General features: G+C 43.9%; 1 protein-coding gene across 1 annotated transcript in view; it reads left to right on the top strand.

Annotated features, from left to right (window-relative positions):
* Nucleotides 1-2,906: 2,906 nt before the first annotated feature.
* LOC121282549 (coiled-coil domain-containing protein 158-like) overlaps nt 2,907-27,635 on the top strand; it is a 187,254-nt gene continuing 162,525 nt past the window's right edge. Inside the window, exons 1-2 of the mRNA XM_041196290.1 lie at nt 2,907-3,079; nt 26,650-26,745. Of these exons, the coding sequence (XP_041052224.1) occupies nt 2,962-3,079; nt 26,650-26,745 (214 nt within the window). The 5' untranslated portion in view covers nt 2,907-2,961. The remainder of the gene's footprint in view (nt 3,080-26,649; nt 26,746-27,635) is intronic.

Raw genomic sequence — 27,635 nt, 5'->3', positions numbered from 1 at the left:
CCTGGCACTTGTGTGGCGTGAATGTTATTTGCCACTTGTCAGCCCAAGCCTGGATATTGTCCAAGTCTTGCTGCATTTGGTCATGGAGTGCTTCAGCATCTGAAGAGTTGTGAATAGTGCAATCATCAGCAAACATCCCCACTTTTGACCTTATGATGGAAGGAAGGGCAGGTTGGATTTGTCCTTTTTTTGTACAGGACATACCTGGGCAATTTTCCACATAGCCGGGTAGATGCCAGTATTGTAGTTATACTAGAACAACTTGGCTAGGGGTGCAGCAAGTTCTGGAGCACAAGTCTTCAGTACTATTGCTGGGATATTGTCAGGGAAAATAGCCTTTGCAGTATCCAGTGCCTTCAGCTGTTTCCTGATATCATGTGGAGTGAATTGAATTAGCTGAAGACTGGCATCAGTGAGACTGGGGACTTCTGGAGGAGGCCGAGATGGATCATGCACACAACACTTCTGGCTGAAGATTGTAGCAAATGCTTCAGCCTTATCTTTTGCACTGAGGTGCTGGACTCCTCCATCATTGAGCATGGGGATATTTTTGGAGCCTCCTCCTCCAGTGAATTGATTAATTGTCCACCACTGTTTACGACTGAATATGGCAGGACTGCAGAACTTAGATCTCATCCATTGGTTGTGGGATCGCCTAGCCCTGTCTATCACTTACTGTTCATGCTGTTTGGCATGCAAGTAGTCCTGTGTTATAGTTTCACCAGGTTGAAACCTCATTTTTAGGTATGCCTGGTGCTGCTCCTGGGTTGATGGGAATGGTAGATTGGGGATATGCTGGGCTGTGAGGTTAGATTGTGTTCGAGTACAATTCTGCTGCTGCTGATGGCCCACAGTGCCTCATGGATGCCCAGTCTTGAGTTGCTAGATCTGTTCGAAATTTATCCCATTTAGCACAGTGGTAGTGCCACACAAGCTGATGGAAGGTATCCACAGTGTGAAGGTGGGATTTTGTCTCCAGAAAGACTGTGCGGTGATCGCTCCTACCGACATTGTCACTGACAGATGCATCTGCGGCAGGCAGGTTGGTGAGCATGAGGTCAAGTACGTTTTGTTGGTTCCCTCACCAGCTGCTGCAGACCCAGTCTAGCAGCTATGTAATTTAGGACTTGGCCAGCTTGGTCAGTATGGACATTGAAGTAGTCCCTCACCAGAGTACATTCTGCATCCTTGCCCTCAGTGGTGCACTGATTCATCAACTGAGGGAGGGCAGTATGTGGTAATCAGCAGGAGGTTTCCTTGCCTATGTTTGACCTGGTGCTATGAGACTTCATGGGGTCCGGAGTCAATGTTGAGGACTCCCAGGGCAACTCTCTCCCGACTGTATACCATTATGCCACCACCTCTGCTGGGTCCATCCTGCCGGTGGAACAGGACATATCTAGGAACGGTGATGGTGGTGTCTGGGCCATTATTTGTAAGGTATAATTCCGTGAGGATGACTCTGTCCGGCTGTTGCTTGACTAGTCTGTGAGACAGCTCTCCCAGTTTTGGCACTAACCCCCAGATGTTAGTAAGGAAGACAGGGCTGAGATTGCTGTTGTAGTTTCCGGTGCCTAGATCGATGCCAGGTGGTCCGTCTGGTTGTAGCCATTTCAGAGGGCATTTAAGAGTCAACTATGGGTCTGGAGTCACATGTAGGCCAGACCAGGTAAGGGCGACAGATTTCCTTCCCTAAAGGGCATTACAACAATTGACAATGATTCCATGGTCATTATTAGACTTTTAATTCCAGATTTTTATTGAGTTCAAATTCCACCATTTGCCAGGATTCGAACCCAGGTTCCCAGAGCATTCCCCTGGGTCTCTGGATTATTATTCCAGCAACAATACCACTACGCCATTGCCTCCCTTACAGGCAAGTATTTAAATTCTTTTTGTTAGTGATTGTTACAGTTGTCATTCCAAATAATTCCTCAAACCTGAATGACTTTCCTATCCAAAATATTAGTGCTTTTTTATGCCCAAATTTCTTTTATTTATTCATTCATGGGAAGTGGACATCACTGGCTAGGCCAGAATTTACTGCCCATTCCTAACTGCCCTTGAGAATGTGGTGGTGAGCTGCCTTCCTGAATCGTTACGGTCCATGTGTTGTAGCAACACCCACAGTGCTGTTAAGGAGTGAGTTCCGGATTTTGACCCAACAGCTGTCAAGGTAACAACCATATGATTCCTTGTCAGGATGGTGTGGAGGGGACTTTGCAGATGGTGGTGTTTCCTTGCACCTGCTGCCCTTGTCCTGTGAAGTGCTGGAGGTTGGGGCTTTGGAAGCTGCTGTCGAAAACGCCTAATGGGAGCAACAGGACAATGCTCTGTGGACCAAACTACAAGCCCCCAAGCATGCCTTCCTGTGAGCAAGCCCCAGACCTGGAAGGGGCGGGGGAATGGCAACAGGAGGTAGGCCCAGGAAGAATGGCCCAGGAAACCCTACAGCGACAGTCTGTTGTGATCTCACAGGGACAGTCCTTTGTGACCTCACAGAGCCTCTGGGAATTGGAAGCGGCGATTACTAAGATACGGAGTGCTGGAATCCAGCGAACGTTCTGCCGCTTCTTTTCCCGCGTGCAGTCGGTTCCCGGGGACCGGGCGGCGGCCGCACTTTGGAACAACAGCCGAGCCGAGCCGAGCCGAGGCGAGGCGGGGTGGGGGGGGGTGGCTGCTTACTGCCCGCAGAGAGCTGAGGAAAAGGCTTCCACAGTAACCAGGGCGACAGGTGGCGTTTAACCGAACCCTCAGTGTACGCGGCGGGCAGGAAACAATTAGCCAATAGTTATATTTTTATTATCTTATTTGGAATATATTTTTTTATCTGAACTTTTTTAAAGAAATAAATTATCGCATAAAGGTCGGTATATTTATTTACTGTAAATGTTTATTTTTAAGTAAACAAACGTTAATGCCCAAAGGTTCTTTTTAAAAAGTCGCACGGGTGTATTAAAAATGTCCGTTTTTGAAACTGAAGCCAAGAACACAACGACCTGTGACAGCTTTACGAAAGGTGGATTCCTGACCAGCCGATCGCTCCTCGGTGTTTCAGAGCTTTCCCGATCTTTAGAGAGTGAGTGTCTTGGTGAACTCCTTGTGGTAAATTCTCTATGACATGTTTTAATTCATGCAGTGTAATACAGACAATTGTGAGCCTTGGGCATGTAATCCAAGAGAATGGTTCTGAATTGGAAATTTTGATGGGAATGAGTGTCTGATTAAAGTTAAACGTTACCAAGGTAAGGAGGGGGAAGAGAAGCACTTTTCATCTTAAACTATAGGCCGCAGTTCTACAAGCGTTCTTGCTCCCATGGTTTAAATCAGCGGTGCTGAACCTCGAGATGGAATTGAGGGAGCCAGGCACGAGTCTCCCGCAGGTTCCAGTTTCCACGTTCACTCTAGCTTTTGTTTCTCACCACCTCCCAATGGGAAAAATGAAGACAAAGTTTTATTTATTGCCCATCCCTAATTGCCCTCGAGAGGGTGGTGATGATTTATCGCTAATATCTGGTGTAATATCAATAAGTATACTAGAACAAGTAATTTGGTTCATCATATGTTTTCCTTTCACCAACAATTCAATGTGTCTTTGGGATGAGACATTAACCACCTGAACCACTGGAGCAGGTTTAATATAGGACAGCCAATGCAGATTTGTTGAAGACAAATCGTGTCTGACTAACTGATTCTGTTCTTGGAAGTAGCAGAGAGGATTGACGATGGTTTTGCAGTAAATCTATATGTGGGCTTTCAAAAGAAATTTGATGAAGTCCCACATAATGGACTTATTTGGAAAATAGAAACACATTGTGTGAAAGTGACGGTGATTAATTGGGTACACTGGCTGAGTGAAAGGAAGTAGAGAGCAGTGGTGAATGGATGCTTTTCTGACTGGAGCGAAGTATGCAGTGGTGCCTGCTGGAGGTCAGTATTGGATTAGAGTGCAGTTTTGGACTCCCTACATAAGGAAGGATGTATTTGCTTTAGAAGGAGTGCAACAAAAGTTCAATTGCTAAACTGGTTTCTGAGATGAGGGGATTTTTTTATGAGGAGAAATTTAGCATTTATGAGGAGAGTTTAGGCCTGTTTTCCCTTACGTTTAGAAGAATGAGAGATATTCTGATTGAAACATAAAATTCTTAAGGGGTTTGACTGGATAGATGCTGATGGATGTTTCCCCTAGCTGGGGAATCTAGAAACAGAGACCACAGTTTCAGAATAAGGGGTCAGACATTTAGTATTGAGATGATGAGAAATTTCTTCACTCAAATGGTTGCGAATCTTTGGAATTCTCTAACCCTGAGGGCTGTGGAGGCTCACTTGTTGAGTATATTCAAGACAGAGATCAGTAGATTTTTGGATCCTATGGGAATCAAGAGAAATACCGGGATAATGCTGGAAGGTGAAATAGAGGTAGAAGATCAGCCACAAACTTATTGAATGGAGGAGCAGGCTTGAAGGGCCGAATGGCCTACTCCGTTCCATTTTTTATAAGTACAATTTTAAAATTTGCAGAAGTGAGAAATTGATAAAATATTTTTGGGAAATATTGTGTTATTCTGTGAAGAAGGGTGTGTGAGAGACACTTAATTAAGCTGGGAAGAGATTAAAAGGAGACAGGTTGTCTGGGAGGTTAAAAACATGAGAAGGACAGAGGTGTTAGGTTTGAGGTACAAGTGAATAAGTTAGATTCTTCGATAAGTTGAGAGTTTGTTTGAATATCAAAGAGAAGTCAGAGGAAACAAGAAATGTGTTTTCATTTTGCAGGAGTTCCATAGGTAAATAAAAATGGGGATATTGTATTTTATTGACCCAAAAGCAAAGACAAGGTGGAAACATGAAAGATCTTATTTTTGGAAGTGTTTGAGTTCAAAGAGGTGTGTAAACAATGGAACCCGAAATGAAAGGGGAAAAAGGTATTTTAGCATTACTGCAGATAGCTTAAGGGAGCTGTTTGAGTTGTAGTGGCTGGAGCTGGAGCTAAGCTGTTGAGCTGGAGCTGAGTTGGGAGCTGTGGCTCGGGGCTGGGAGAAGATGCAGGTTTGAATCAGCCATTCAGTTAAGCTAGAAAGGTCTTGAGCTGCAAAAAGCAGTTTTATTCTGAAGTTTGGATTTCCACCACAGAATGAAAGAGAGTTACAGGTCGTGTGGTATGCCTTCATTAAAGCTACAGCAGTTTTCATTGGGTAATATTACTGGATTTTTATAGTTAAACATCTTTAAGGGAATGTTGCCTGGAAGCTGTATACTTGTGGGTCTGACCAAGTAGAGAGTCTCTTTGGGGGAATGTTTTGTAAGACTAAGTTTAACTGCGAAACTGTAGTCTTGTTAATAAAACTTTTACTTTGAATTTTCTAAAATCCCATAAGTGTTACTGGACTTCTTCCTGCTGAGATCAGTACACCTTCTTCTCATATTCAGAATACAGAAAGAAAGGCAATGGCCTGTGAGCCTAGTTTCCCTCTGGAATTTGCTTTGCGCAACAATTAAAATAGGCTGCGTTGTAACATGGATGATATAAAACGTGGCAATGTTGTACGTAGTGAACAGAATTGATGAGACCTCAGAAGCATGTAGACAGACTGGTGAAATGGGCAGAAACATGGCAGATACATTTTAATGCTGGTAGCCGTAAAGTGACACCCTTGGGGAATACAACATGAATATGTAATATATTTGAACATAAGTTTGAGGGGAGTGCAAGAGCAGAAGGACCTGGGGGTGCACATTCACAAATTTTTGAAGGTTGCAAGGCCAGTTGATATGGCAGTTAGGAAAGTGTTACTTGGCTTTAAAGAACAGCAGTCAACAGAAAAACAAGGATGTCGTGCTAAACCTTTACAAATCTCTGGTTAAGCCTCAGCTGGAGTAATGTGTATAATTCTGGACACTGCACTTTAGGAAGGATGTCAAGGCCTTGGAGAGGGTACAGAGGAGGTTTACCATGATGATACCAGGGATGTGAGATTTCTGTTATGTGGATAGGCTGGAGAAGCTGAGGTTGTTCTCCTTGAAGCAAAGAAAGTTAAAGGGAGATCGAATAGAGAAATTCAAAGTTATGAGGAATTTTTGTGGACAATTGGGGAGAAACTTTTTCCCCTGACAAGTGGATCAATAACCAGAGATCAAAGGTTAAAATCATTTAGAGGGGAAATGATGAGAATTTTTTTTCACACAGGGGGATGGAGAGCTCTACCTGTAAGGGTGGTGGAATCAGATGCCACAGGAAATTTCACGTACCTGAAGAGCATTAATGTGCAGGGTTATGGAGAAAAAGCTGGGGTGTGAATCTAAATTGGACAGCTGTTTCAAAGAGTGGGCAAAGACATGGTAGATGTGTTGTAGGATTTTATGATTCTGTGGATCCTAAAAAATCCCATGGCACTATTTGGAGAATAGGTCGATATTACTCCTTCAGCTACAGCCATCATAAAACAAGTCAATTGATCATGCATCTCAAGGATGGTTATGCGATATTACTGGTGCAGAATGAATGCTCTGTGTAGAAAACATTAGTGACAATGTTTCGTTAATAACTTGTGTGAGATGTAGTATAAATGCCGTATTAGTATTAATCTGTTGTGGCCTCTATCCAACTAATTTAGGCTGAGTAAAAGTACTCAGTGCAAGGTGGTGATGTGTGACACTGTCCAGGAGGTGATCTTGTGTCACTTGGCTTCAAAAATTGGGACCTAACCTCAGCTAACCTAACACTTCTGAATCACTGTGTCCCCAAAAGCTTGAAACCAATGCTAAATGGAAATGAAACTGCAGCCCACTCTCTTGATGAATGGCTCTGCAGAGTTTCTCCCTGTCACTCAAATGGAAGTCAGGAACTCCAGAATATTTATCTGGTATTGTTTTCATCTCTGATAAATGCCTTCCTTGCAAGGCATTTTCAAGATCTTATTTGCTGAAGAGATATCGTTCCAGACAGAACTTTTGATTTCAATATCTCAGCTTACATTTGCCCTTTGTAATCTCCAATATTCTTAAAGTAATAATCAACCAAACTTTTTTTTAAAATCTATTTATTGACGCAGCATTACCCGCTTTAACTGGGAATTTTGTTCACATGGTACACAACTCTGGGCCAAGGGAAAACCCTTTTAATCTTGTGCTCAACAGTTTTAATTTCTACAGCCCCCTAAACCTCCCCTGCCCACTCTCCCTCCAAACACTGAGTGTGTCCTGATCTGTGGTATCCTATACGTCTGTGACCATGATGCACTATCCCTCCTTTTGACAAAGCTCATTTATCCATCCTCTACCATGTCTCCTTTGTGAATCATGTCAAGCTCCCGCTCAATCTTGCCAGGGGCTTTTAATTTCTTGGTTCCACCTGTCCTAGGATGGTCAATATATAGAATCACAGATTGGTTACAGCACAGAAGGAGTCCATTTGGCCCATGAAGTGCATGCCAGCTCTGCAAGAGCAATTTAAAGGCCTGAAATTTTACCACAATGGAGAAGGTCTTCAGCTTATCCAAAATGGTGCCAAAGACCTGAAACCTGAAGTCATGCTCTCAAACTGAGCACCCAGCATTTTCACTGTGTGTGTGTTGGGGAGAGGGGGGATTGGGGACAGGTTGTAGTTTGCCACATCTGTGATTCATGGAGGCAGCTGCCTTCAGTCAGGTCCAAGTTTTACCGGTGTGTTGTCCAAAATGCAATTTGTGAGCTTTAGGCACTTCAGGAGAAGGTCTAAAGTTGCCAGAGTTCTTTGGAGTGATAGGGTACCCTTTTCGACAGGTCCAGGGACACCTTTAGGAGAGGTCAGGTGCCTTTTGGGATTGTTAAAATTAGACATGAATGTGTGTAAAAAGTGGATAAATTCATTGGAACTGTCAAGCTGTCAAGGTAGCTGTCAAGGAGACTGTCAAGATGTTAAGACATTTAAATCTTCTGGCCTTTAAATTTTTGGAAAAATCTGTCTGCAGTTTAAAAAAAATCAATGCTTGCTATTGCACTCTGTCTGATGACATAGATCGAAGAGCTGTCATTACAAGATTTGGGCCCCGTAAATGATTTCACAACCTATCATTATTACAGTGGGGTGCCTGTCAGTTCCCAATTTGATTGACAGCTCCAAATACTTATAAAGTTTTTGAAGTGGGGCTATGAATATAAATGCTTGTTTATAAGGGGCTAAGTAGTTGGAGGAAGTTAAATCTAGTGATGGGCTTTTACCAATGAGAGTGGTTTTAAACTGAATTCATAAATAGATACATTATTTGATCTCAGCATTGGTCCTGAGATATGCCCATGGTGGATACTGGGTGAGTTGGCATGGAGGGTTTAAGCGCAAAGGGGGCTAGATGGGGAGCATGGGTTGCATTGTGTTGGCACCACATTGGCATCAGGCCTATAAAGGGCCATGGAAAGGGGCATAGGTTGGCATGAATGGTATGAGGGGCCCTGGGGGCTAGGTGGACCGCATGAGGTGGTATGGATGCGGCATGGGGAGTGTGGGAGGGTAAGGAGTGAGGGCTGGAGGGATGCTTTTTGTTTTATTGTTTGTTTTAAAGCTGCCTCTGAACCTTTTCCAAGGTTGGTGGACCTTACTCCAGTTATCACCACCTACCTCACCCCCGCACCGAACCAAAGTCTGACATCCTGGTAGAAATGCCCCAGAGAGTCTATACACTGAACTATCTATACATTCAAACTGTGAATTGACAGGCATCCCAATGTGATAATATTAGGTTGTGAAACCAGCCAGATAGCTCTCAGGCTTATATCAAAATACAGAGTGAAATAGCAAGCATTGGTAGCCCGGTGTATATACAGTCCGAGGTATTACTCCCAAGTCAGGTTTGTGGAGCCTGGAATTTTACCAACTCTGCGCTCTCAACTGAGACCTAAAATTCAGGCCAGATAGTCTCACTCAAAGAACAAAGAACAAAGAGAAGTACAGCACAGGGACAGGCCCTTTGACCCTCCAAGCCTGCGCCGATCATATTGCCCGTCAACTAAAGCATTTTGCACTTCCGGGGTCCGTATCCCTCTATTCCCATCCTATTCATGTATTTGTCAAGCTGCCTCTTAAACACCACTATCGTACCTGCTTCCACCACCTCCTCTGGCAGCAAATTCCAGACACTCACTACCCTCTGCGTAAAAAACTTGCCCCACACATCACTTTTATAGTTTTCTCCTCTCACCTTAAATCTATGTCCCCTAGTAATTGACTCTTCCACCCTGGGCAAAAGCTTCTGACTATCTACTCTGTCCATGCCACTCATAATCTTGTAAACTTCTATCAAGTCGCACCTCAATCTCCGTCGCTCTAATGAGAACAATCTGAGTTTCTCCAACCTCTTTTCATAGCTAATAACCTCCAGACCAGGCGGCATCTTGGTAAACCTCCTCTGCACCTTCTCCAATGCCTCCATATCCTCCTGGTAATGTGGTGACCAGAATTATACGCAATATTCCAAGTATGGCCTAACCAAGGTTCTATAAAGCTGCAGTACGACTTCCCAGCTTTTATACTCAATACCCCTGCCAATGAAGGCAAGCATGACATATGCCTTCCTGACTACCTTATCCACCTGCGTTGCCACTTTCAGTGACCTGTGGACCTGTACACCCAGATCCCTCTGCCCGTTGGTGTACTGCCTGACCCTCTCCTAATAGCCCTGCGTTTTCTCCCCCTCAGATCCTTATCCAATCTCCTTTTGAAAACCATGATTGAATTTGCCTCCACCAGCATTTCAGGCAGTGAATTGCAGAGCCTATCCACCTTACTGTATAAAAAAAAAAAGTTTTTCCTCATGTTTCCATTTCTTCTTTTTCCAATCATTTTAAATTGGTGTTCTCAACCCTTCCACCAGTGGTATTAATCTACTCTGTCCAGGCCCCTCATGATTTTAAACACCTCCATCAAATCTCCTCTCAACCTCCTCTACTCCAAGGAGAACAATCCCATTTTCTCCAGCCTATCCAAATAACTGAAGTCCCTTATTCCTGGAACTATTCTGGTAACTATTTTCTGCACCCTCTGTAAAGCCTTCACATCCTTCCTGACGTGCAGAGCCCAGAATTGGCAGAATACTCTAGTTGAGGCCGAGCTAGTGTTTTCTAAAGGTTCATCGTAACTTCTTTGCTTTTGTACCCTATATGCCTCAATTTATAAAGCCCGTTCATTTGCCTTTTTAACCACTTTCTCAACTTGCCCTGCCACCTCCAATGATTTGTTCACACATACCCCCAGGTCTCTCTGTTCCTACCCCATCTTTAGAATGTTGGCTCTCCTCGTTCTTTCCACCAAAATGTATCACTTTGAACTCCTCTGCATTAAATTGCATCTGTCCATTCCATCAACCAACCTATGTCCTCTTGAAACCTATCACTATCCTCTGCATAGTTCACTATGCCTCCAGGTTTTGTGTCATCCATATACTTTGAAACTGTGTCCTCTACATTCAAGTCTGAGTCACTGATATAGATCAAGAAAAGCAGTAGTCCTACCAATGATCCCTGGGGAGACTCACTATATACACTCCTCCTGTCCAAAAAGCAATTGTTCACCGCTACTCTCTGTTTCCTGTTATTCAACCATCGTCTCTTTTATTCCATGGGGCTTATTCCATTGGGGAGGCGATGGCGTAGTGTTATTGTCGCTGGACTAGTAATCCAGAGACCGAGGGTAAAACTCTGGGTTCGAATTCTGCCACGGCACATGGTGGAATTTGAATTCAATAAAAATCTGGAATTAAAAGTCTAATGATGACCATGAAACCATTGTTCATTGTCGATTGTTGTAAAAACCCATCTGGTTCACTAATGTCCTTTAGGGAAAGAAATCTGTCATCCTTGCCTGGTCTAGCCTACATGTGACTCCAGACCCACAACCATGTGGTTGACTCTTAAATGCCCTCTGAAATGGCCTAGCAAACCACTCAGTTGTAACAAAGTCACAAAAAAGGAATGAAACCGGATGAACCACCTGGCAACAACCTAGGCACCGGAAACGACAATGGCAATCGCATCCCTGTCAACCCTGCAAAGTCCTCCTTATTAACTTATAGGGGCTAGTGCCAAAATTTGGAGAGCTGTCTCACTGACCAATCAAGCAACAGCCTGACATAGTCACGCTCATGGAATCATACCTTACAGATAATGTCCCAGACCCCATCATCACCATCCCTGGGTATGTCCTGTCCCACCGGCAGGACAGACCCAGCAGAGGAGGCAGCACAGTGGTATACAGTTGAGAGGGAGTTGACCTGGGAGTCCTCAACATCAATTCCGGACTCCATGAAGTCTCATGGCATCAGGCCAAACATGGGCAAGCAAACCTCCTGCTGATTATCATATACCGCCCTCCCTCAGCTGATGAATCAGTGCTCCTCCATGTTGAACATAACTTGGAGGAAGCATTGGGAGTGGCAAGGGCGCAGATTGTACTCTGGGTGGGGCCTTCAATGTCCATCACCAAGAGTGGCTCGGTAGCACCACTACTGACCGGGTTGGCCGGGTCCTAAATGGCATAGCTGCTAGATTGGGTCTGCGGCAGGTGGTGAGAGAACCAGCAAGAGGGTAAAACATACTTGACCTCTACCTCACCAACCTGCCTGCTGCTGATGCATCTGTGCATGACAGTATCAGTGTGAATGACCACCGCACAGTCATTGTGGAGACGAAGTCCCGCCTTCACATTGAGGAATATCCTCCATTGTGTTGTGTGGCACTACCACCGTGCTAAATGGGATAGATTTCGAACAGATTGAGCAACTCAAGACTGGGCATCCATGAGACACTGTGGGCCATCAGCAGCAGCAGAATTGTACTTGAACACAGTCTGTAACCTCATGACTTGGCATATCCCCACTCTACCATTACCATCAAGCCAGGGATTCAACCCATACCTAAAAATGAGGTTGCAATCTGGTGAAGCCGTACCACAGGACTACTTGCATACCAACCAGCATAAGCAGCAAGTGATAGACGGAGCTAAGCGATCCCACAACCAATGGACCGGATCTAAGCCCTGCAGTCCTGCCACATCCAGTCATGAATGGCGGTGGACAATTAAACAACTCACTGGAGGAGGAGGCTCCATAAATATCCCCATCCTCAATGATGGAGGAGCCCAATACAGCAATGCAAAAGATAAGACTGAAGCATCACAACAATCTTCAGCCAGAAGTGCCGAGTGGATGATCCATCTCGGCTTCCTCCGGAGGTCCCCTGCATCACAGATGCCAGTCTTCAGCCAAATCGATTCACTCCACGTGATATCAAGAAACGCGTGAAGGCACTGGATACTGCAAAGGCTATGGGCCCTGACAATATTCCAGCTTGTGCCCCAGAACTTGCTACATCCCTAGCCAAGCTGTTCTAGTACAACTACAACTCTGGCAATACTCAGCTATGTGGAAAATTGCCCAGTTTCGTCCTGTACACAGAAAGCTGGACAAATCCAACCCAGCCAATTACCGCCCCATCAGCCTACTCTTGATCATCAGTAAAGTAATGAAATGGGTCATCAACAGCGCTATCAAGCAGTACCTGCTTAGCAATAACTTGCTCACTGATGCCCAGTTTGGTTTCTTTCGGGGTCACTCAGCTCCCGACCTCATTACAGCCTTGGTTCAAACATGGACTTATATAACTGAAAACTGAAGACCATATCAGATGTCGAGGTTACCTGCTAGGAATACTGGCTGGTCCAAATACCAATAGACGTTGTCATTGTTTTGTACCTTGTTTATAGAGTCAGAGCTAATTTCTGACCCACCAGGTGTGAGTTTGCCTTTGACACATATTTCTGTCGGGTGGTTGCTGGCCTGTAACTGCCATTGACATTGTTCACTTTAGTTGCCCTTTCTGACCCCACTGACCTCAGCTTTGGGGGCTCCTTAATGTTACAATTGGTGAAATTTGGCCTTGATGTCAAAAGCAACCATTCTCACCTCATCCTGGAATTCAGCTCATGTCCATATTTGAACCAAGCTCTAATGAGGTTTAGAGTTGAGTGGTCTTGGCTGACTCCAAACTGATCTTTGGTAATCAAGGTATTGGTGAGTAAGTGTGACTTGATGGCACTGTTGACTAGTTATTTTATTACATTGCAATAAGGCAGACTATAATGGAAGTGGAGTGCATTATAGAAGAGCAGAGGCATTTACTGTCTGAATAGAGGGAAGAGATAGCATTAATCAAAGGAGAATTCTAGCGTGTTTGGCCAGAATATTATTAAAGCATATGGAGAGGTAGATAATCCCTGCACAACATCATCTTTGGTACAGCTATCAAGGGGGAGCCTGGAGATTTGAACAGATTGGATTTGACAGAAGAAGACTGGTCCCATTGTACAAGCTGCATGAGAGCAAAACATGCAGGCCAACAGCAAAGTGTAGCAGAAGCAGTGGCTTTGTTCAGCTGCATTGGTTAGATTTGGAGTTCAAAACAAACCAGTGGCATAGAATTTGAAGTGTTCCAGCAAATGGAGTTGCACCAGAAATATCGTAAAGAATTATTAAAAGTAACCCACAAAATTCCATTCACTCTGCATCAGGAGGCACAATGTATGAAGCATTGTTTACTATCCCATTTTTATTGCTCAATTATTTTAAAGTTTAAAAGGTTCAATATTATAGAACATGCAATTAATACCAGAGAATGCATAAGAAGAAGGGATCGAGGCAAAGCATTCTCTATGGAATATTTTAAAAAATGTAAAGCCTTTTTTAAAAAGTGGGTGCAAACATCATGGGGCCATTGCTGGCCAGGAATAACCCAGTGTGTAGATAAAATGTGAGCTATGCATTAGGCATCTGGAAGGAGTGATACTAACTCTAGTGGAAGATATATTTGGAAAAACCCAGCTATTCAAGTCTTTTATATATTGATTTTCTATAAGAAATTCTGTCCAATCAGGTTACAAACCTTACCTTCCAGTTAGTCATCTAACTAGGGAAGTAGTGCCACATAAAACAGCTCTGCATTATTCCTGATGGAGAGATTTATTGAAGCACAGAACCAAATGTTACACCCATATGCTGAATAAAACTCCTGTGACTGGAATTATAAGTTAAATGTACCCTGTGCAGAGAGGCTGGTGGCACCATTTTCAGTCACTGTTTGCATGCTGAATAGACCATTGTTGATCACAGTAGCTTGTCAGAGAAGACAGAAATTTGGTGGAGTGTGTCTCAAACTGTGGGATGACTTTACCTCATTGGTAGAATGCACTGAGGAAAATCTGGAACGTGTGCAGAGTTGCCAGAAATTCTGCTAAAATCATAATCCGAACATTTGCAAGTACCAAATGAACCAAAATCCCGGTTCTACTGTAAAACATAAACTATAGGCCCACTGGAAGGCTCTTTATAAGGCAGAGGGCAAATATGACGATAGTTGAGGTACTGTTATGGTGGCATATACATAAGATTTATCATTTTAAGAAGTTAAAATTGAATTCATTTTTTGAAGAGAATTGTCAAACGGGATTTCCCTTTAGTAAAACCAGGTTGACTTCTTCTAATCATATTATGCTTTTCTAAGTGCATTGTTAAGATTTTCTTAATAATAGATTCCAGCATTTTCCCAACAACTGATGTTAGAGTAGTTCATTTTTTTCTCTCTCCCTCCTTCCTGGAAAGTGGTATATCATTTGCCAACCTCCAATTTAGTGGGATTGTTCCTGAATCTAAGGAATTTTGGAAAATCATAGCCAGCACATTTATTATCTCTGCAGGTATCCCATTTAGAACCCTAGGGTGTAAGCCTTCAGGTCCTGGGTACTTGTTGGATTTTATTCCCTTAAGTTTCTCCAATGCTTTATCTCTGCTGATATGAATTTCTATAATTTCCTCACCTTTTGGAACTTGTGTCTTCTACTGTGAAGACAGACATAACATATTTGTTCAATGCCTCCTCCACTTCCTCATTCCCCATGATAATTTCCCCTGCCACTGCTTCTAAGGGACCAATGTTTACTTCAGCTACTCTCCTTTTTGTATACTCAGAAAAACTCTTACAATCTGTTTTTATATTTCTGGCTAGTTTACTCTCATATTCTATTTTTTCCCTTTTTAATCAACTCTTTGGTGGCCCTTTGCTGGTTTCTAAAACACTCCCAATCCTCAGACTTACTATTGTTTTTTTGCAACATTATAAGCCTCTTCTTTTAATCTAATACTATCCTTAATATCCTGAGTGAGCCACAGATGGGTCTTTCTTGCTGAGGTTTTGCTTTTCAATGGAAGCTATTTTTTTGTTGAATATTTTGAATTGTTTCTTTAAATGTTTCCTAATGTTCATTTACCTCCATATCTTTTAGTTGATTTGCCCAATTAACCTAGCTGGTTCTCCCCTTATACCTATGTAATTGGCTTTGTTGAAGTTTAAGCTTTTCGTTTGTGATTGAACCATGTCACTTTCAAAGTTAACATGAAATTGAATGGTATTATGGTCACTATTTCCCAGTGGATCTTTTATTATGACATTAATAATTAACCCTGCTTCATTACGCAATACTGGATCTATGATAGCTCTATCCCTAGTCGATTCAACTACATACTTCTCCAAGAAACTGTCATGAAAGGATTCCATAAAGTCATTTTCTAGACCTTTCTTGCCAATTTGATTGCCCCAGTCTACATCTTAGGCAGCCCCTCAGGGTCGAGGATGACTTGCTTCCACACTAAAAATGAGATCCCAGGCGACTGAAGAGTCCAATGTCCAACCTGCAGTCTCTGTCATCGGTGGGGTAGACGATGGTATGGGGAACGGACTGGTGGGGTGCTCAGGTTGCCATGTGCTCCTTTCGCTGTCAATGCTTGGCTTCAGCTAGCCCTCGGCGATGGGACTAGAGGTGTTCAATTCCTTCCCGGATGCCTTCCCTCCACTTCGGGTGGTCTTGGACCAGGGTTTCTCAGACGTCAGTGGGGATGTTGCACTTCTTCTTGAAGCATTTCCTCTGCCTTCCTGGGGCTCACTTGCCATGTCGAAGCTCCGAGTAGAGCACTTGTTTCGGGAATCTCGTGTCAGTCATGCAGACGATTTGGCCTGCCCAGTGGAGCTGATTGAGTGTGGTCAGTGCTTCAATGCTGGGGTTGTTGGCCTGAGCAAGAACACTGATGTTAGTGTGCCGATCCTGCCAATAGATTTGCAGGATCTTGCGGAGGCAGTGCAGGTGGCACTTCTCCAGCGTTTTGAGGTGCCTGCTGTACGTAGTCCACATCTATGAGCAATATAGGAGGGCGGGTCTGTAGACCGTGAGCTTGGTGCCGGGTTTGAGGCCTGATCTTCGAACACTCTCTTCTTCAGGTGGCTGAAGGCTGCCCAGGCACGCCGAAGGTGGTGCTGAACCTCGTCGTAGATGTCTGCCCTTGTTGACAGAAGGTTTCCAAGGTATGGAAAGTAGTTCACATCATCCAGGGCTTCATTGTGGATTTTGATAACCTGGGATGGGGGAGGGGCTGTATGGTGTGGTTGGGGTAGGCTGATATAAGACCTTTGTTTTACGGATGTTTACTGTAAGGCCCATGCTCACATATGCCTTGATGAAGGTGTTGACGATGGATTGAGGCTCGGCCTTTGGAGTGTGCACAGACACAAGTATCGTCTGCATACTGTAGTTCAATGTCAGAGGATGGGACGACCTTGGGTCTGGCCTGCAGGCAGCTGAGGTTGAACATGTTCCTGTTTGCTTTGTAGTTTAGCTCTGCTCCAGTGGAGAGCTTGCTGAGATGGAGCATTGCAGCAAGGAAGATTGAGAAGAGCGTCAGTGCGATGACACAGCCTTGCTTGATTCCGGTCCGAGCGTGGATTGAGTCTATGGTGGATCCATTGGTCAGGATCACAGCTTGCATGTCATCATGGAGCAGGCAGAGGATGGTGAGAAACTTTTGGGGGCAGCGGAAACAGAGGAGGATGCCCCATAATCTTTCGTGGTTGACAGAGTCGAAGGCTTTTGTGAGGTCAAAGAAGGCCATGTAGAAGGGTCAGTGCTGTTCCCTGTATTTTTCTTGCAGTTGCCACGTGGGGAAGATCATGTCTGTTGTGCCCTATAGTGGGCAGAATCTGCATTGCGACTCTGGGAGGAGCTCTTCAGCCACAGGGAGAAGGCGACCAAGGAGGATTCTTGCATTGACCTTCCCCGTGGCCGACAGCAGGGAGATTCCTCTATAGTTACCGCAGTCGGTCTTGTCATCTTTTTTGAATATGGTCATGATTACAGCTTCTCTGAGATCTCCTGGCATGCTATCCTTCAGATAAGGCAGATGATGCCAGGTATTTGCGCCAATAGTGCTTCTCCACTGTGCTTAGTGCTTTGGTGGGGATTCCATCTACTCCTGATGCCGTGTTGCTCTTCAGCTGTCGAATGGCCTTTTCTACCTCGTGCCAGGTTTGTCTTGTGCTGAGGTGGTGGCCAGGTAGCATGCTGCGGGATGGAGTCGAGGACACTCGTGTTGAAGACAGAGTCTCTGTTAAGATCTTCGAAGTGCTCCTTCCAGCACGTGCTGACTGCCTCTCTGCCCTTCATAAGCACCTCTCCATTCTTGGCCAGCATTGGACTGGGGTCCTGGGTGCTTAGGTCGTAGGTGATCTTGATTCCGCTAAAGAAACCTCACACGTCGTGGTTGTCGGCTAACTGCTGGATCTCCTGCGCCTGCTCCACCTACCATCTGTTCTTTAGATCATGGGTTTTTTTGCTGGACCTCAGCCTTCAGCTGTCTATAGAGTTGCTTACTTGCTCACAAGCTGGGTCGCTGTTTCAGGTTCAGAAATGCCTTGCACTTGCAGCTTATCAGCTCCTGGATGTTTTGGTCATTCTCATAAAACCAGTCTTGGTGCTTTCTGGTCAAGTGACCAAGCGTCTTATCGCAGGTGCTGATGATGGAGGCCTTGAGGGCAGACCAGGCGCCGTGGACACTCTCCATCTCTGGGTCACCGGAAGTCACCAAGTTGGCAGTGAATAGAGCTCCCTTATCAGGGTCCCTGAGTGCCTCAGTGTTGATTTTCCTGCGGCATTGTTTCTGTTGCCGTCCTGCTTTGGGGCTACATTGATGTTGATGACGGAGCGAATGAGGCGCTGATCCGTCCAGCAGTTGTTGGCACCTGTCATGGCGTGGGTGATACGCACATCTTTGTGGCTCCTTGTTTGGACAATGACGTTGAGCATGTGCCAGTGTTTAGAGCAAGGGTTTTGCCATGAGGCCTGGTAGTTGTGTCTATGATAGAACAAGGCCTTGGTTATGACTGTGTTCTAGGCACTTTGTCAGGAGCAAGGTACTGTTGGTGTTAGATTTCTCTACCCGCTCTCTGCCGATTACATCCTCCCAAGGTCTATGTCCTCCCCAACTCTGGTGTTGAAGTCACCAAGGAGGATCAGCTTATCGCCCTTTGGGACTCGGACCAGGGCTTTTTCGAGGCTGGAGTAAAATTCCTCTTTGGAGTCGTCTGTAGCATCCATTTTTGGGGCGTACATTGGCTCTGGTCCAGGGTGAGCCGAAGGGTCATGAAGCATTCGTTTATCCCACAAGGGGCCTCTTTGAGGTGGCCAACTAGTTTGTTTTTCATGGCGAAGTCAAGCCTGTGGAGGCGGTGATCTTCTATTGATTTACATTTCCAGAAGAAGGTGTAACCACCACCTTGTTCCTTGAGCTGGCCTTCTCCTGCCTGCTGGTCTTACTTAGGGCAGTGTCAATGTCAAAATGTTTGAGCTCCCGGGCAATGATAGCAGTACGCTGTTCCAGTTTGATGCTGTTGGGGTTGTCCATGAGGGTCCTTACGTTCCAGGTCCTGAGCTCCATTTTAGGGGGTGGAAGATGCCTGTGTCTGAGTTCTTTTAATACGGGGTGGCCATTGCACACCAACTACCACATGGGCTTCATGGAGCAAGGCCTTGGTCCAGTGGCAAGAGGGTCTTAGATGACTGGAGACCAGGCTCCACTGTGTGGACCTAGAACATACCATCCTTAAAATGCATTCCCTTGGATGTGAGGGGTGCCGACTCCTCCCTGCAAGATCTTGTACAGTTTGCTCTCACAGAGAAGCTGAGGATGCCTCGCTTCCTGTGGTTCCAATTTCACTGCCACCTCCTCCCCGTTGGTGATGTTAATCACCAGGTAGATATCGCCAAATGAGCCACTGCCAATTTTCCTGACCAGTTTGTATTTGTCAGTGACAAATTCCATTTTCAAACCACTGGCACTAGCCATCCTAGTCGTTATTATATTTTTTTGTCTCTCAGCACAATGACAGGCAGGACACGAACAACCCCCCCCCCCCACCCGAATTATTCTGATCTGTTTCATGCTTCTTTTCCTATTCCTTTCCTTTCCTTCCCCAAGTGCCGCTGACTCCCCCTCATGCGCCATCTTCTGTCACAATCCATGGGGGTAGGGCAGTAGACTCTACCTGAGGTTTAAATTTCACAGGAGATCAGCAAGAAAGAGATAGAGTTTAGGTCATATGGTAAAGCTGGTGTAGTCCAGAGCAGAAAATGTTGAATTGATGTTGAGAGGAATCCAGGAATTAGAAGCCAAGCTTGAAAGATGTTGTTGATCTAGGTTTATCCAGAGGTTGTAGGTCATGAAAGAAGAGAAAAAAATTACACCAGATTCTGGTCAGAAGCAGGGTCTTACTTTTTTTTCCCCAATGTAATCCAGCGCCAAATTATGGTCTAGATGTCCGATGATGTCGAGGAATTTAAAACCAGATTTGAGAGCAAATCCGAAGCCAGGTCTTTTCCAGATCTTTAGCGAAGCTCACTTCAGGGGTTGGGCTTTGAGCCATGAGGCAGAGGCTGTTAAAAATAATAGTTAACTTGAAGTTTGTGTTAAAATGCACCCACGGTTAGAATCAGAGGAACTTAATCAGCAGAAGTGAGGATTTAGAGGGGTGAAACAGCAAGGGATGGCGGCTGATAGCTATACGTAGATGGGCATGGTTAGGAGCTCCCTAGGGCAGCCTAGCAGGAGCCATCTGGTTGGGCCACCTTGTCTCAGACTATATCAAGATTAAAGTCCCTCACAATTGTTACAAGCACCAATGGTTTCTTATTAAATGCTCTGTCCAACGGTATAACTCCGTTAGGAGGCCTATAAACTATTCCTACTAGTGTTTTCTGATTCTTGCTATTTCTAATTTCCACCCACGCTGATTCTACTTCATGATCTTCAGAGGCCGAATTCATTCTCATTTCTGTTCTTATGTCATCCTTTACTATAAGATCTACCCCAATGCTTTTGCCATTCTGTCTGTCTGTTCGAAATATTGTGCACCCTGGAATATTCATACCCCAACCTTGATCACCTTGTAACCATGTTTCTGTAACGATGATCAGATATGAATCATTTACCTCTCTTTGTGCCACTAGCTCATTTACCTTATTGCAGATGCTTTGTACATTCAGATAAAGAAGCTTTAATTAAATTTTTTACTTCTACCTGCAATGACCTTATTGGCTGTTGTACAATTTTTGTTAAACTCTCTGTACCTTCCTGACCCACTGTGCTTGTCTTTACCTCCATTGCTATACTGTTCCAATGCCTCGACTTTTCTCTTTGAATTTCTAAATCTCCCTTCAACTGCCTCCCCAACCCACTCCCAATCTGTTGGTTTAACATGCTGTCCACAGCCCCAATTATATGATTGGCGAGGACACTGGTCCCAGCCCAGTTCAAGTAGAGCTCATCCCAACGGAATAACTCACTCTTCCCTGAGTACTGATGCCAGTGCCCCATGAAGTGAAACCCTTTCTCCCCACAACACTCTTTGAGCCACGTGTTTAATTCCCTGATACAATTAACCCTATGCCAATTGGCGTGTGGCTCAGGTAACAATTCAGAAATGATTATCTTTTTTGTTCTCCATTTTGATTTGGACCCTAATACCTCACATTCTCTTGGCAAAATATCATTCCTGGCTCTACCTTTGTCATTGGTTCCCACATGGACCACAATGACTGGATCTTTCCCCTCCCACTCTGTTTGTCTCCAGCCGTGAGGAGATCTCCTTAATGCTGGCACCTGGCAGGCAACACAACCTTTGAAGCTCCCTGTTGTGGCTGCAGAGAACAGTATGTATCCTCCTGTCTATGCTGTCTCCTATCACTACCACATTCCTCTTCGCTCCACCCACTTGAATGGCATCCTTCACCATGCTGTTATGGTCAGTCCATTCATCCACCTTGCAGTCCTTCTCCTCATCCACATAGCTAGCAAGCACCTCGTACCTGTTGGACAAAGTCAGGGGCTGAGGCTCCTCCATCACTATATGCTGAGTCCCCACACCAACCTGACCTGCAGTCACACCATCCCCTCACCCGATGCATCATGGGCCAGAAATTTCTGTTTGGCGTGCGGGGGCGGGCCCCGCATGCCAACATGTAAAATGACACGCGGTGATGTTGGGCGTGCGTTCCTATGTCATCACGTGTCATTGCAATCTTTCGTTCGGTGGGTGTGTACCGGAGTTGGCTGTGTACCCACTGAACTGTCAAAGGCCTGTTAAAGCCATTAATAAACTAATTAACCAAATTCACAGGGCTTAACCTTAAGGTTGGCGGGCAGGCGAAGAGCCCAGGCGGCCTTCACATTTTTCATGAAACCTCATCCACGGGTGGGATAAGGTTTCATGAAGGGTTCATTAAATTAATAAATATTTTTCAAACATTTGATAAACATGTCCCAGCTCATGTGACGCTGTCACATGAGGGGACATTTGTAAATGATTTTTAACTTTTTTTATTTTGATGTTTCAAATTGAACCTAGTCTCCCTGAGGCAGCCCTGTGCCTCAGGGAGATTTCTGCACTCTTGCGCGTGCACGTGTGAAAGAGCGCAGGCCCCGACTCTCCCTCCTCCACATGCCCGCACAGGTAGCGCTCACTACCCGGCGTGCATCACGCTGGGTGGGCCTTAATTGGCTCGTCCACGTAAAATGGCAGCGTGCAGCCAATTGCTGGTGGCGATTGGCTCCGTGCCCCCTGCACTCACTCCTGACCGATCCATAGTGTCTACAGTCTGTCTCCAGGCCAATGACTCTGAGCCGAAGCTCCTCAAGCTCCAGAAACTTAGTGCAGACGTGTTTGCCCTGGATCACACCGGTATCCAGGAGCTAGCACATTCTGCAGTCGCAACACATCACCTGCCCTGCCATCTTTATTATATGTTACTTAGTTAATTAATTACTTTTCCTTACTTAATTTATAATGAATAAACCCCATTACTCCCAGTAACCTTTACTACTGCTAGTAGACCTTAATACTACCAGTAGAATCTTCTAATTATTAATAATTTACACACTTTTAAAAGATAAAGGAGCAAAATACTCACCAACCAATCACTTACCTGTTTCCTTGTGACCTCTCACTTTGATAATTCTCCGAATGCAGTTGGTCCACAGGCTAAGCCCCACCGATGGCCCCACACCACTGGGTCCACTCTATAATGAACTCTCACTTCACTCTGCACTCCTTAATGGACTGTTGCCTCTCACTCCATGCTCTTTAATGGACTCTTGCCTCTCTCTCTCTGTGCTCTTTAACTTACGTTATGGCTTGTGCTCCTTGCTGAACAAGCAGTAATGATATTTTTATCCAAACCACTGCTAGAGTTATTCTCGAATCAATGGTGAGGTGTGCAAGGTGTGCACCTTCCCTCCATTATAAGATCAGAAATGGGGATGCTCACAGATGATTGCACAATGTTCAGCAATATTTGTGACTCCTCGGGTACTGAAACAGTCTGTCCAGATCTGGACAACATCCAGGCTTTGGCTGATAAGCAAGAAACATTTGTGCCACACAAGTGCCAGGCAATGACCATCTCCAACAAGAGAGAATCTAACCACTTCCCCAAGGCATTCAATGGTATTACCATCACTGAACGCCCCCCACTATTAACATCCTGGGGGGTTGCCATTGACCAGAAACTGAACAGCACCTGCCATATAAATACTGTGGCTACAAGAGCAGGTCAGAAGCTAGGCATTCTACGGAGAGTTACTCATCTCCCCAAAGCCTGTCTATTGACTGCAAGGCACAAGTCAGGAGTGTGATGGAATACTCTCCTCTTGCCTGGATGATTGCAGGTCCAACAACAGTCAACAAACTCAACACCATCCAGGACAAAGCAGCCCGCTTGATTTGCACCCATTCACCACAAACACAAACATTCTCTGCCTCCATCACCAATGCACAGTGGTAGTAGTGTGTACCACATACAAGATGCTTTCAAAACTCTATCTTTACGATCTCCTCAGGTACTGTATCCAGTCCTGAATGTTCTTTCTCGAACTCTGACCTGAGTATCCCTTGTTCTTTATCCCACCATTAGTCACAGAGCTTTTAATTGCTTCTGTCCTACCTTTTAGAATTTCCTTCCTAAATGTGTCTCTGCAGCAATGCACTTTCGACAACACCGTTCAAATCCGCAACCTTTAACATGTAGAAGGACAACAGCAGCAGATGCTGGCAACACCACCACCTGCAAGTTCCCTTCCAAGTCACTCATCATCCTGAATTGGAAATATATTGCCCTTCCTTCACTGTCACTGGGTCAAAATCCTGGAACTCCCTCCCTAACAGCACTGTGGGTGTACCTACACCACATGGACTGCGGTGGTTCGAGAAGGTAGCTCACCACCACCTTCTCAAGGGCAATTAGGGATGAGGAATAAATGCTGGCCTAGTCAGCAATGCTCACATCCCATGACTGAATATACAAAAACAAAAGAGCACCAAGGGTAGTTCACACTCTGATTTATTTTTACACTTTTCACATGGGAATGGTGTCTCTTCTAATTGTTGCATCTATTTTATGACATGGCAGAAATCAGTAGCTTGAGGTGTGAGGAACTGAAACCCACACCCACAGTATCTCACTGTGCCACAGTTCATTGTAGATGTGGCAGAAGTAAGTGAGGCGTGGAGCAGAGATGGAAGGAGGAAACGAATGTGTCATATACATACCGAGGGAAGGGCAAATTTAAGATAAAATTGAATAGCAAGATCGTTGATTCTGATTTCCTTAAATATGAGAGAAATCATAAATTCCCAAGTGCAAAATAATTTTCTTGTTATATGTTGCTGTGAATCACAAACTGATTATTCTTTGTTAACTATGTCATAATACCCCATCACAACACGGTCACTGCAACATCTCCTTAACCTTTTTCCACTGTTGCCCAGCTGTGGCGGTAAGAATATCTCCCTTCAATTTTTAATTTTGCTTCAACATATATGTATAATGAAGAAAGTAGAAGACTTCAGCTGCGCCTTTGCCAATTAATATCATTTGAAGCCCTTGATTTTTAAGTTATACCCTTGCTGTTTACTCTCTATGTGCGCACACGGGGTCTGGATGTATTTTAATATCTTAAATACCCGTGCTTAAATTTTAAAGTAGTTTTATTAGTGTAACCTTAAATATTGAAGTTGATTGAGAAAATGTTACTGCACCTCATTTGATACAGTGTGAAATCATTTTGGAAGAGAACTGTGAACATTACTGTATTATTTTGAAGCTAGGCTTTTTTCTTAATGTTTCTTATAGTTGCACTCTTAATGAATGAGCACAAGGTAGCACAAAATGAAATTTCACTTTACTTTCAGTAAAGCTGTAGTCACTTGCAGAATTTTCCTTTAAATGTTTAAATGGTTTTGTAGTCTGCGTAACACAATAGACCACTTAGAATCTATGGAAGAAATTGGCTTCATTGGAACAGGGGCATTTTTGTTGCTGTTTGTTTGCTAATCATGCAATTTTGAATCTGACCCTATTCCATTAAAGTCACAATTTCCGGTGCTAATGGATAAGGAGAATCCCACCATACCACTCTTAGTTTGGTTTCTACAGTAATTTATGGTCTCCCAACACCACATTCAAAATCCTTGACCTCTCTTGTAAATCTTTTCATTGCCTTGCCCCACTCCATCTTTGCAATCTCCTCAGGCACTGTATGTTCTTTCTCTCACTCTGACCTGAGTATCACCTGTTCTTTATTCCACCATTAGTTGCAGTGCTTTTAACTGCTTCTGTCCTACTCTTTAGGACTTCCTTCCTGAATATGTGCCTCTTTTTTTTTCTAATATCTTTCTCCTTTTCTTTCTCTATCCTTTCTCTTTTTTCTCTCTTAAAAAAAATCTCATCACAGGACCCAAGTCTTAACAATCTTTTTGTCCATGTCTTGTCCATGACAGAAACAATTCCTTGCATCTCCACAGCATTCACCTCCAACCCGTTTCTCCTTTATGCCAATGAAACCCTGGTCTCTCAAGGCTTGGTTTCTCTAATGCTGTTGCTATGAGCTCTCCAGCATCAATCTGCCACAAGTTTAGACTCCTCTAAAACAACACATTTCATTTCCTCATCCACAATAAGTCCTGTTGCCAAGTCCCCTCCAAAATCAATGACCCTAGACCCCAGCAGTTGATTTGACACTCGCCCACCTTCCATTGCCTCCTCCTATGTTACATTCCTGCATACACCCTTCACTCTTCGGAAGTTAGATTTCTTAGCCTTTCTACCATCAACAGCTACTTATTCATCCACTGTGATCCTGCTGTCCTTTGGAGTTTTCTTCCTAATTTCTTCCCTACTTTTGAAAGCACCTTCAAAACTCCCCTCTGCAAAAGTATTTTCCTAACCGAGCTTCTGTTCCCTTCTTGCGCCTCTTTTTTATTCACTATATCCCCTTTTCTCCTTCGTTGTATGTTGTCCTTGGTCTTGCCATATAAATGCAAGTTCTTATGGCTGTGATTGTAGTTATAGTGATACAAGTCGGAAATTAATACTTGGAACATTTAGTCTAACATTGGATTTATCTTCACTTTCATTATCCAAAGCGAGTAATGCCCTGTAATGTGAGTAATACCATGCTGTTATTTTATAATCCTTTGAATATAGGAAGTGCAAAAGCTTTGGCACCTAAAATGACAAATGGGTTGCTATGGTATATCCAGTGATGGCCTGACCTGATGTCTGGTAATACAGTGGATGACTTTTAGCTGATTATCTGGTGGAGAGAAATCATCTTTTAGATTTCTACTGGCATTGGACATGATTTAATCAAAATGTTCATCTCCTCTCAGTAATGTTCTTGGACTGTTGTAGTTCTCAGTTTCCATCAGTGGGGGAAGCTGCTGTCAACTGTTGTCACTGAGAAGCAACCTCTTGTGGCAGAACCCAAAGAAGAACATTGTAACTGTATTATTTATTTCTGTGCTTTCTAACTAGTTTGTTAGATCAGATTGAATATTAACTGAACAGTTTGACATTTTGGGGAAATTCATTATTCAACTTCACTGTTAACTTGTGTTTTTGCAAAGTGGCAATATTTATTTAGTATGACCATTGACTTAACGTGATACGGAACGTGTTACAAAAATCTATTGCAATACTGTTGCTGTCAGCTGTTAGTTCAATCGCATGTAGGAAAGGAACATTTTTACCTCAGTGCTACTCTTAGAATGTTTCAATTACGCTTCATGAGTATGAAGTTTTTTTTTGGAATGAGTGAATTGATGTAGTTTGGTATTGTAAGAATAAAGTAAAAGCTGGTGATTGAGCTGAGTTAAAAAGAGCAACAGCATGCACACAGACAAAAGGGCAACAAGAGAAGAAAAGTATGATTGTCAATTGATTTCTATATTCTGATTATTATGTTATTTGATTAATAGGGGCTCGTGGACCCTTATCATCTACTGACTGTCGGTCTTGTCAGTCAAGTCTGCATGCCTCAAAAGCTGGAAAAGAACCATTTACATTGTGTAAATGTAAGTATTTGGATTATTGATATTCTTCGGATATTTTAATTCCTGTTTGAGCACTTGAACGCAACACTAACAGAATTTTAGACACTGAGAGGTTGTCTAGGAATCTAGACCACAGGGCACAGTTTCAGGGTTAGGAGCTGATCATCTAGGACTGAGATGAGAAGAAATTTCTTTATTCAAAGGGTTGGCATTCTGTACCCCAGAGGGTTCTGGATGCTCCACTGTTGACTATGTTTAAGGCTGCAATAGACAGATTTTTGGTTTCTCAGGGAATCAAGGGATGTGGGGAGCAGGCGGGAAAGTAGAGCTGAAACCCGACATCAGTCATGATCGTATTGAATGGCAGAGCAGACTCAACTGTATGGTCTACTCCTATTCCAGTCTTCTTGGGTTCTTAATGTGTTCTTATGAATCTTTGCAGTGGAGAGAATGTGGAGGAAAGGGATTATAAGGCATGGTGTGTCAGTTTTTATTCTGTGGTGGCAAATTTTAACCTACAAGATAATTTTTATAAAGCTATTATATGCTCTGTCATTTTATAATAAAATTTCTTTCTATATGAGGGAATTATTAAGCCTTTCTGAACTGCCATGGAATTTTAACTTCAGAAAGCTGCTTGTGTATTTTTGTGGAACAGCACAGCTTGTGGGTATAGGTGTAGCTTGTGCAGCTTCAGTGTGTTAGGAAACATTATTGGATGAGGAGGGTGCAAGCTAAATTCAAACTAATTTAATTAAATAAATCTAGAATAAAAAGCTAGTCCCAGTAATCGTGATCACAATTGTTGTAAAACCCATCTGGTTCACAAGTGTCCTTTAGAAAAGGAAATCTGCTGTCCAAACCTGTTCTGGCCTATATGTGACTCCAGACCCACAGCAATGTGGTTGTCT

Source organism: Carcharodon carcharias, chromosome 1 (assembly GCF_017639515.1).
Source record: "Carcharodon carcharias isolate sCarCar2 chromosome 1, sCarCar2.pri, whole genome shotgun sequence".
Taxonomy (NCBI): Eukaryota; Metazoa; Chordata; class Chondrichthyes; order Lamniformes; family Lamnidae; genus Carcharodon; species Carcharodon carcharias.
Note: the sequence above shows the minus strand (reverse complement) of the source record. Positions and strands in the feature narration are given on the sequence as shown.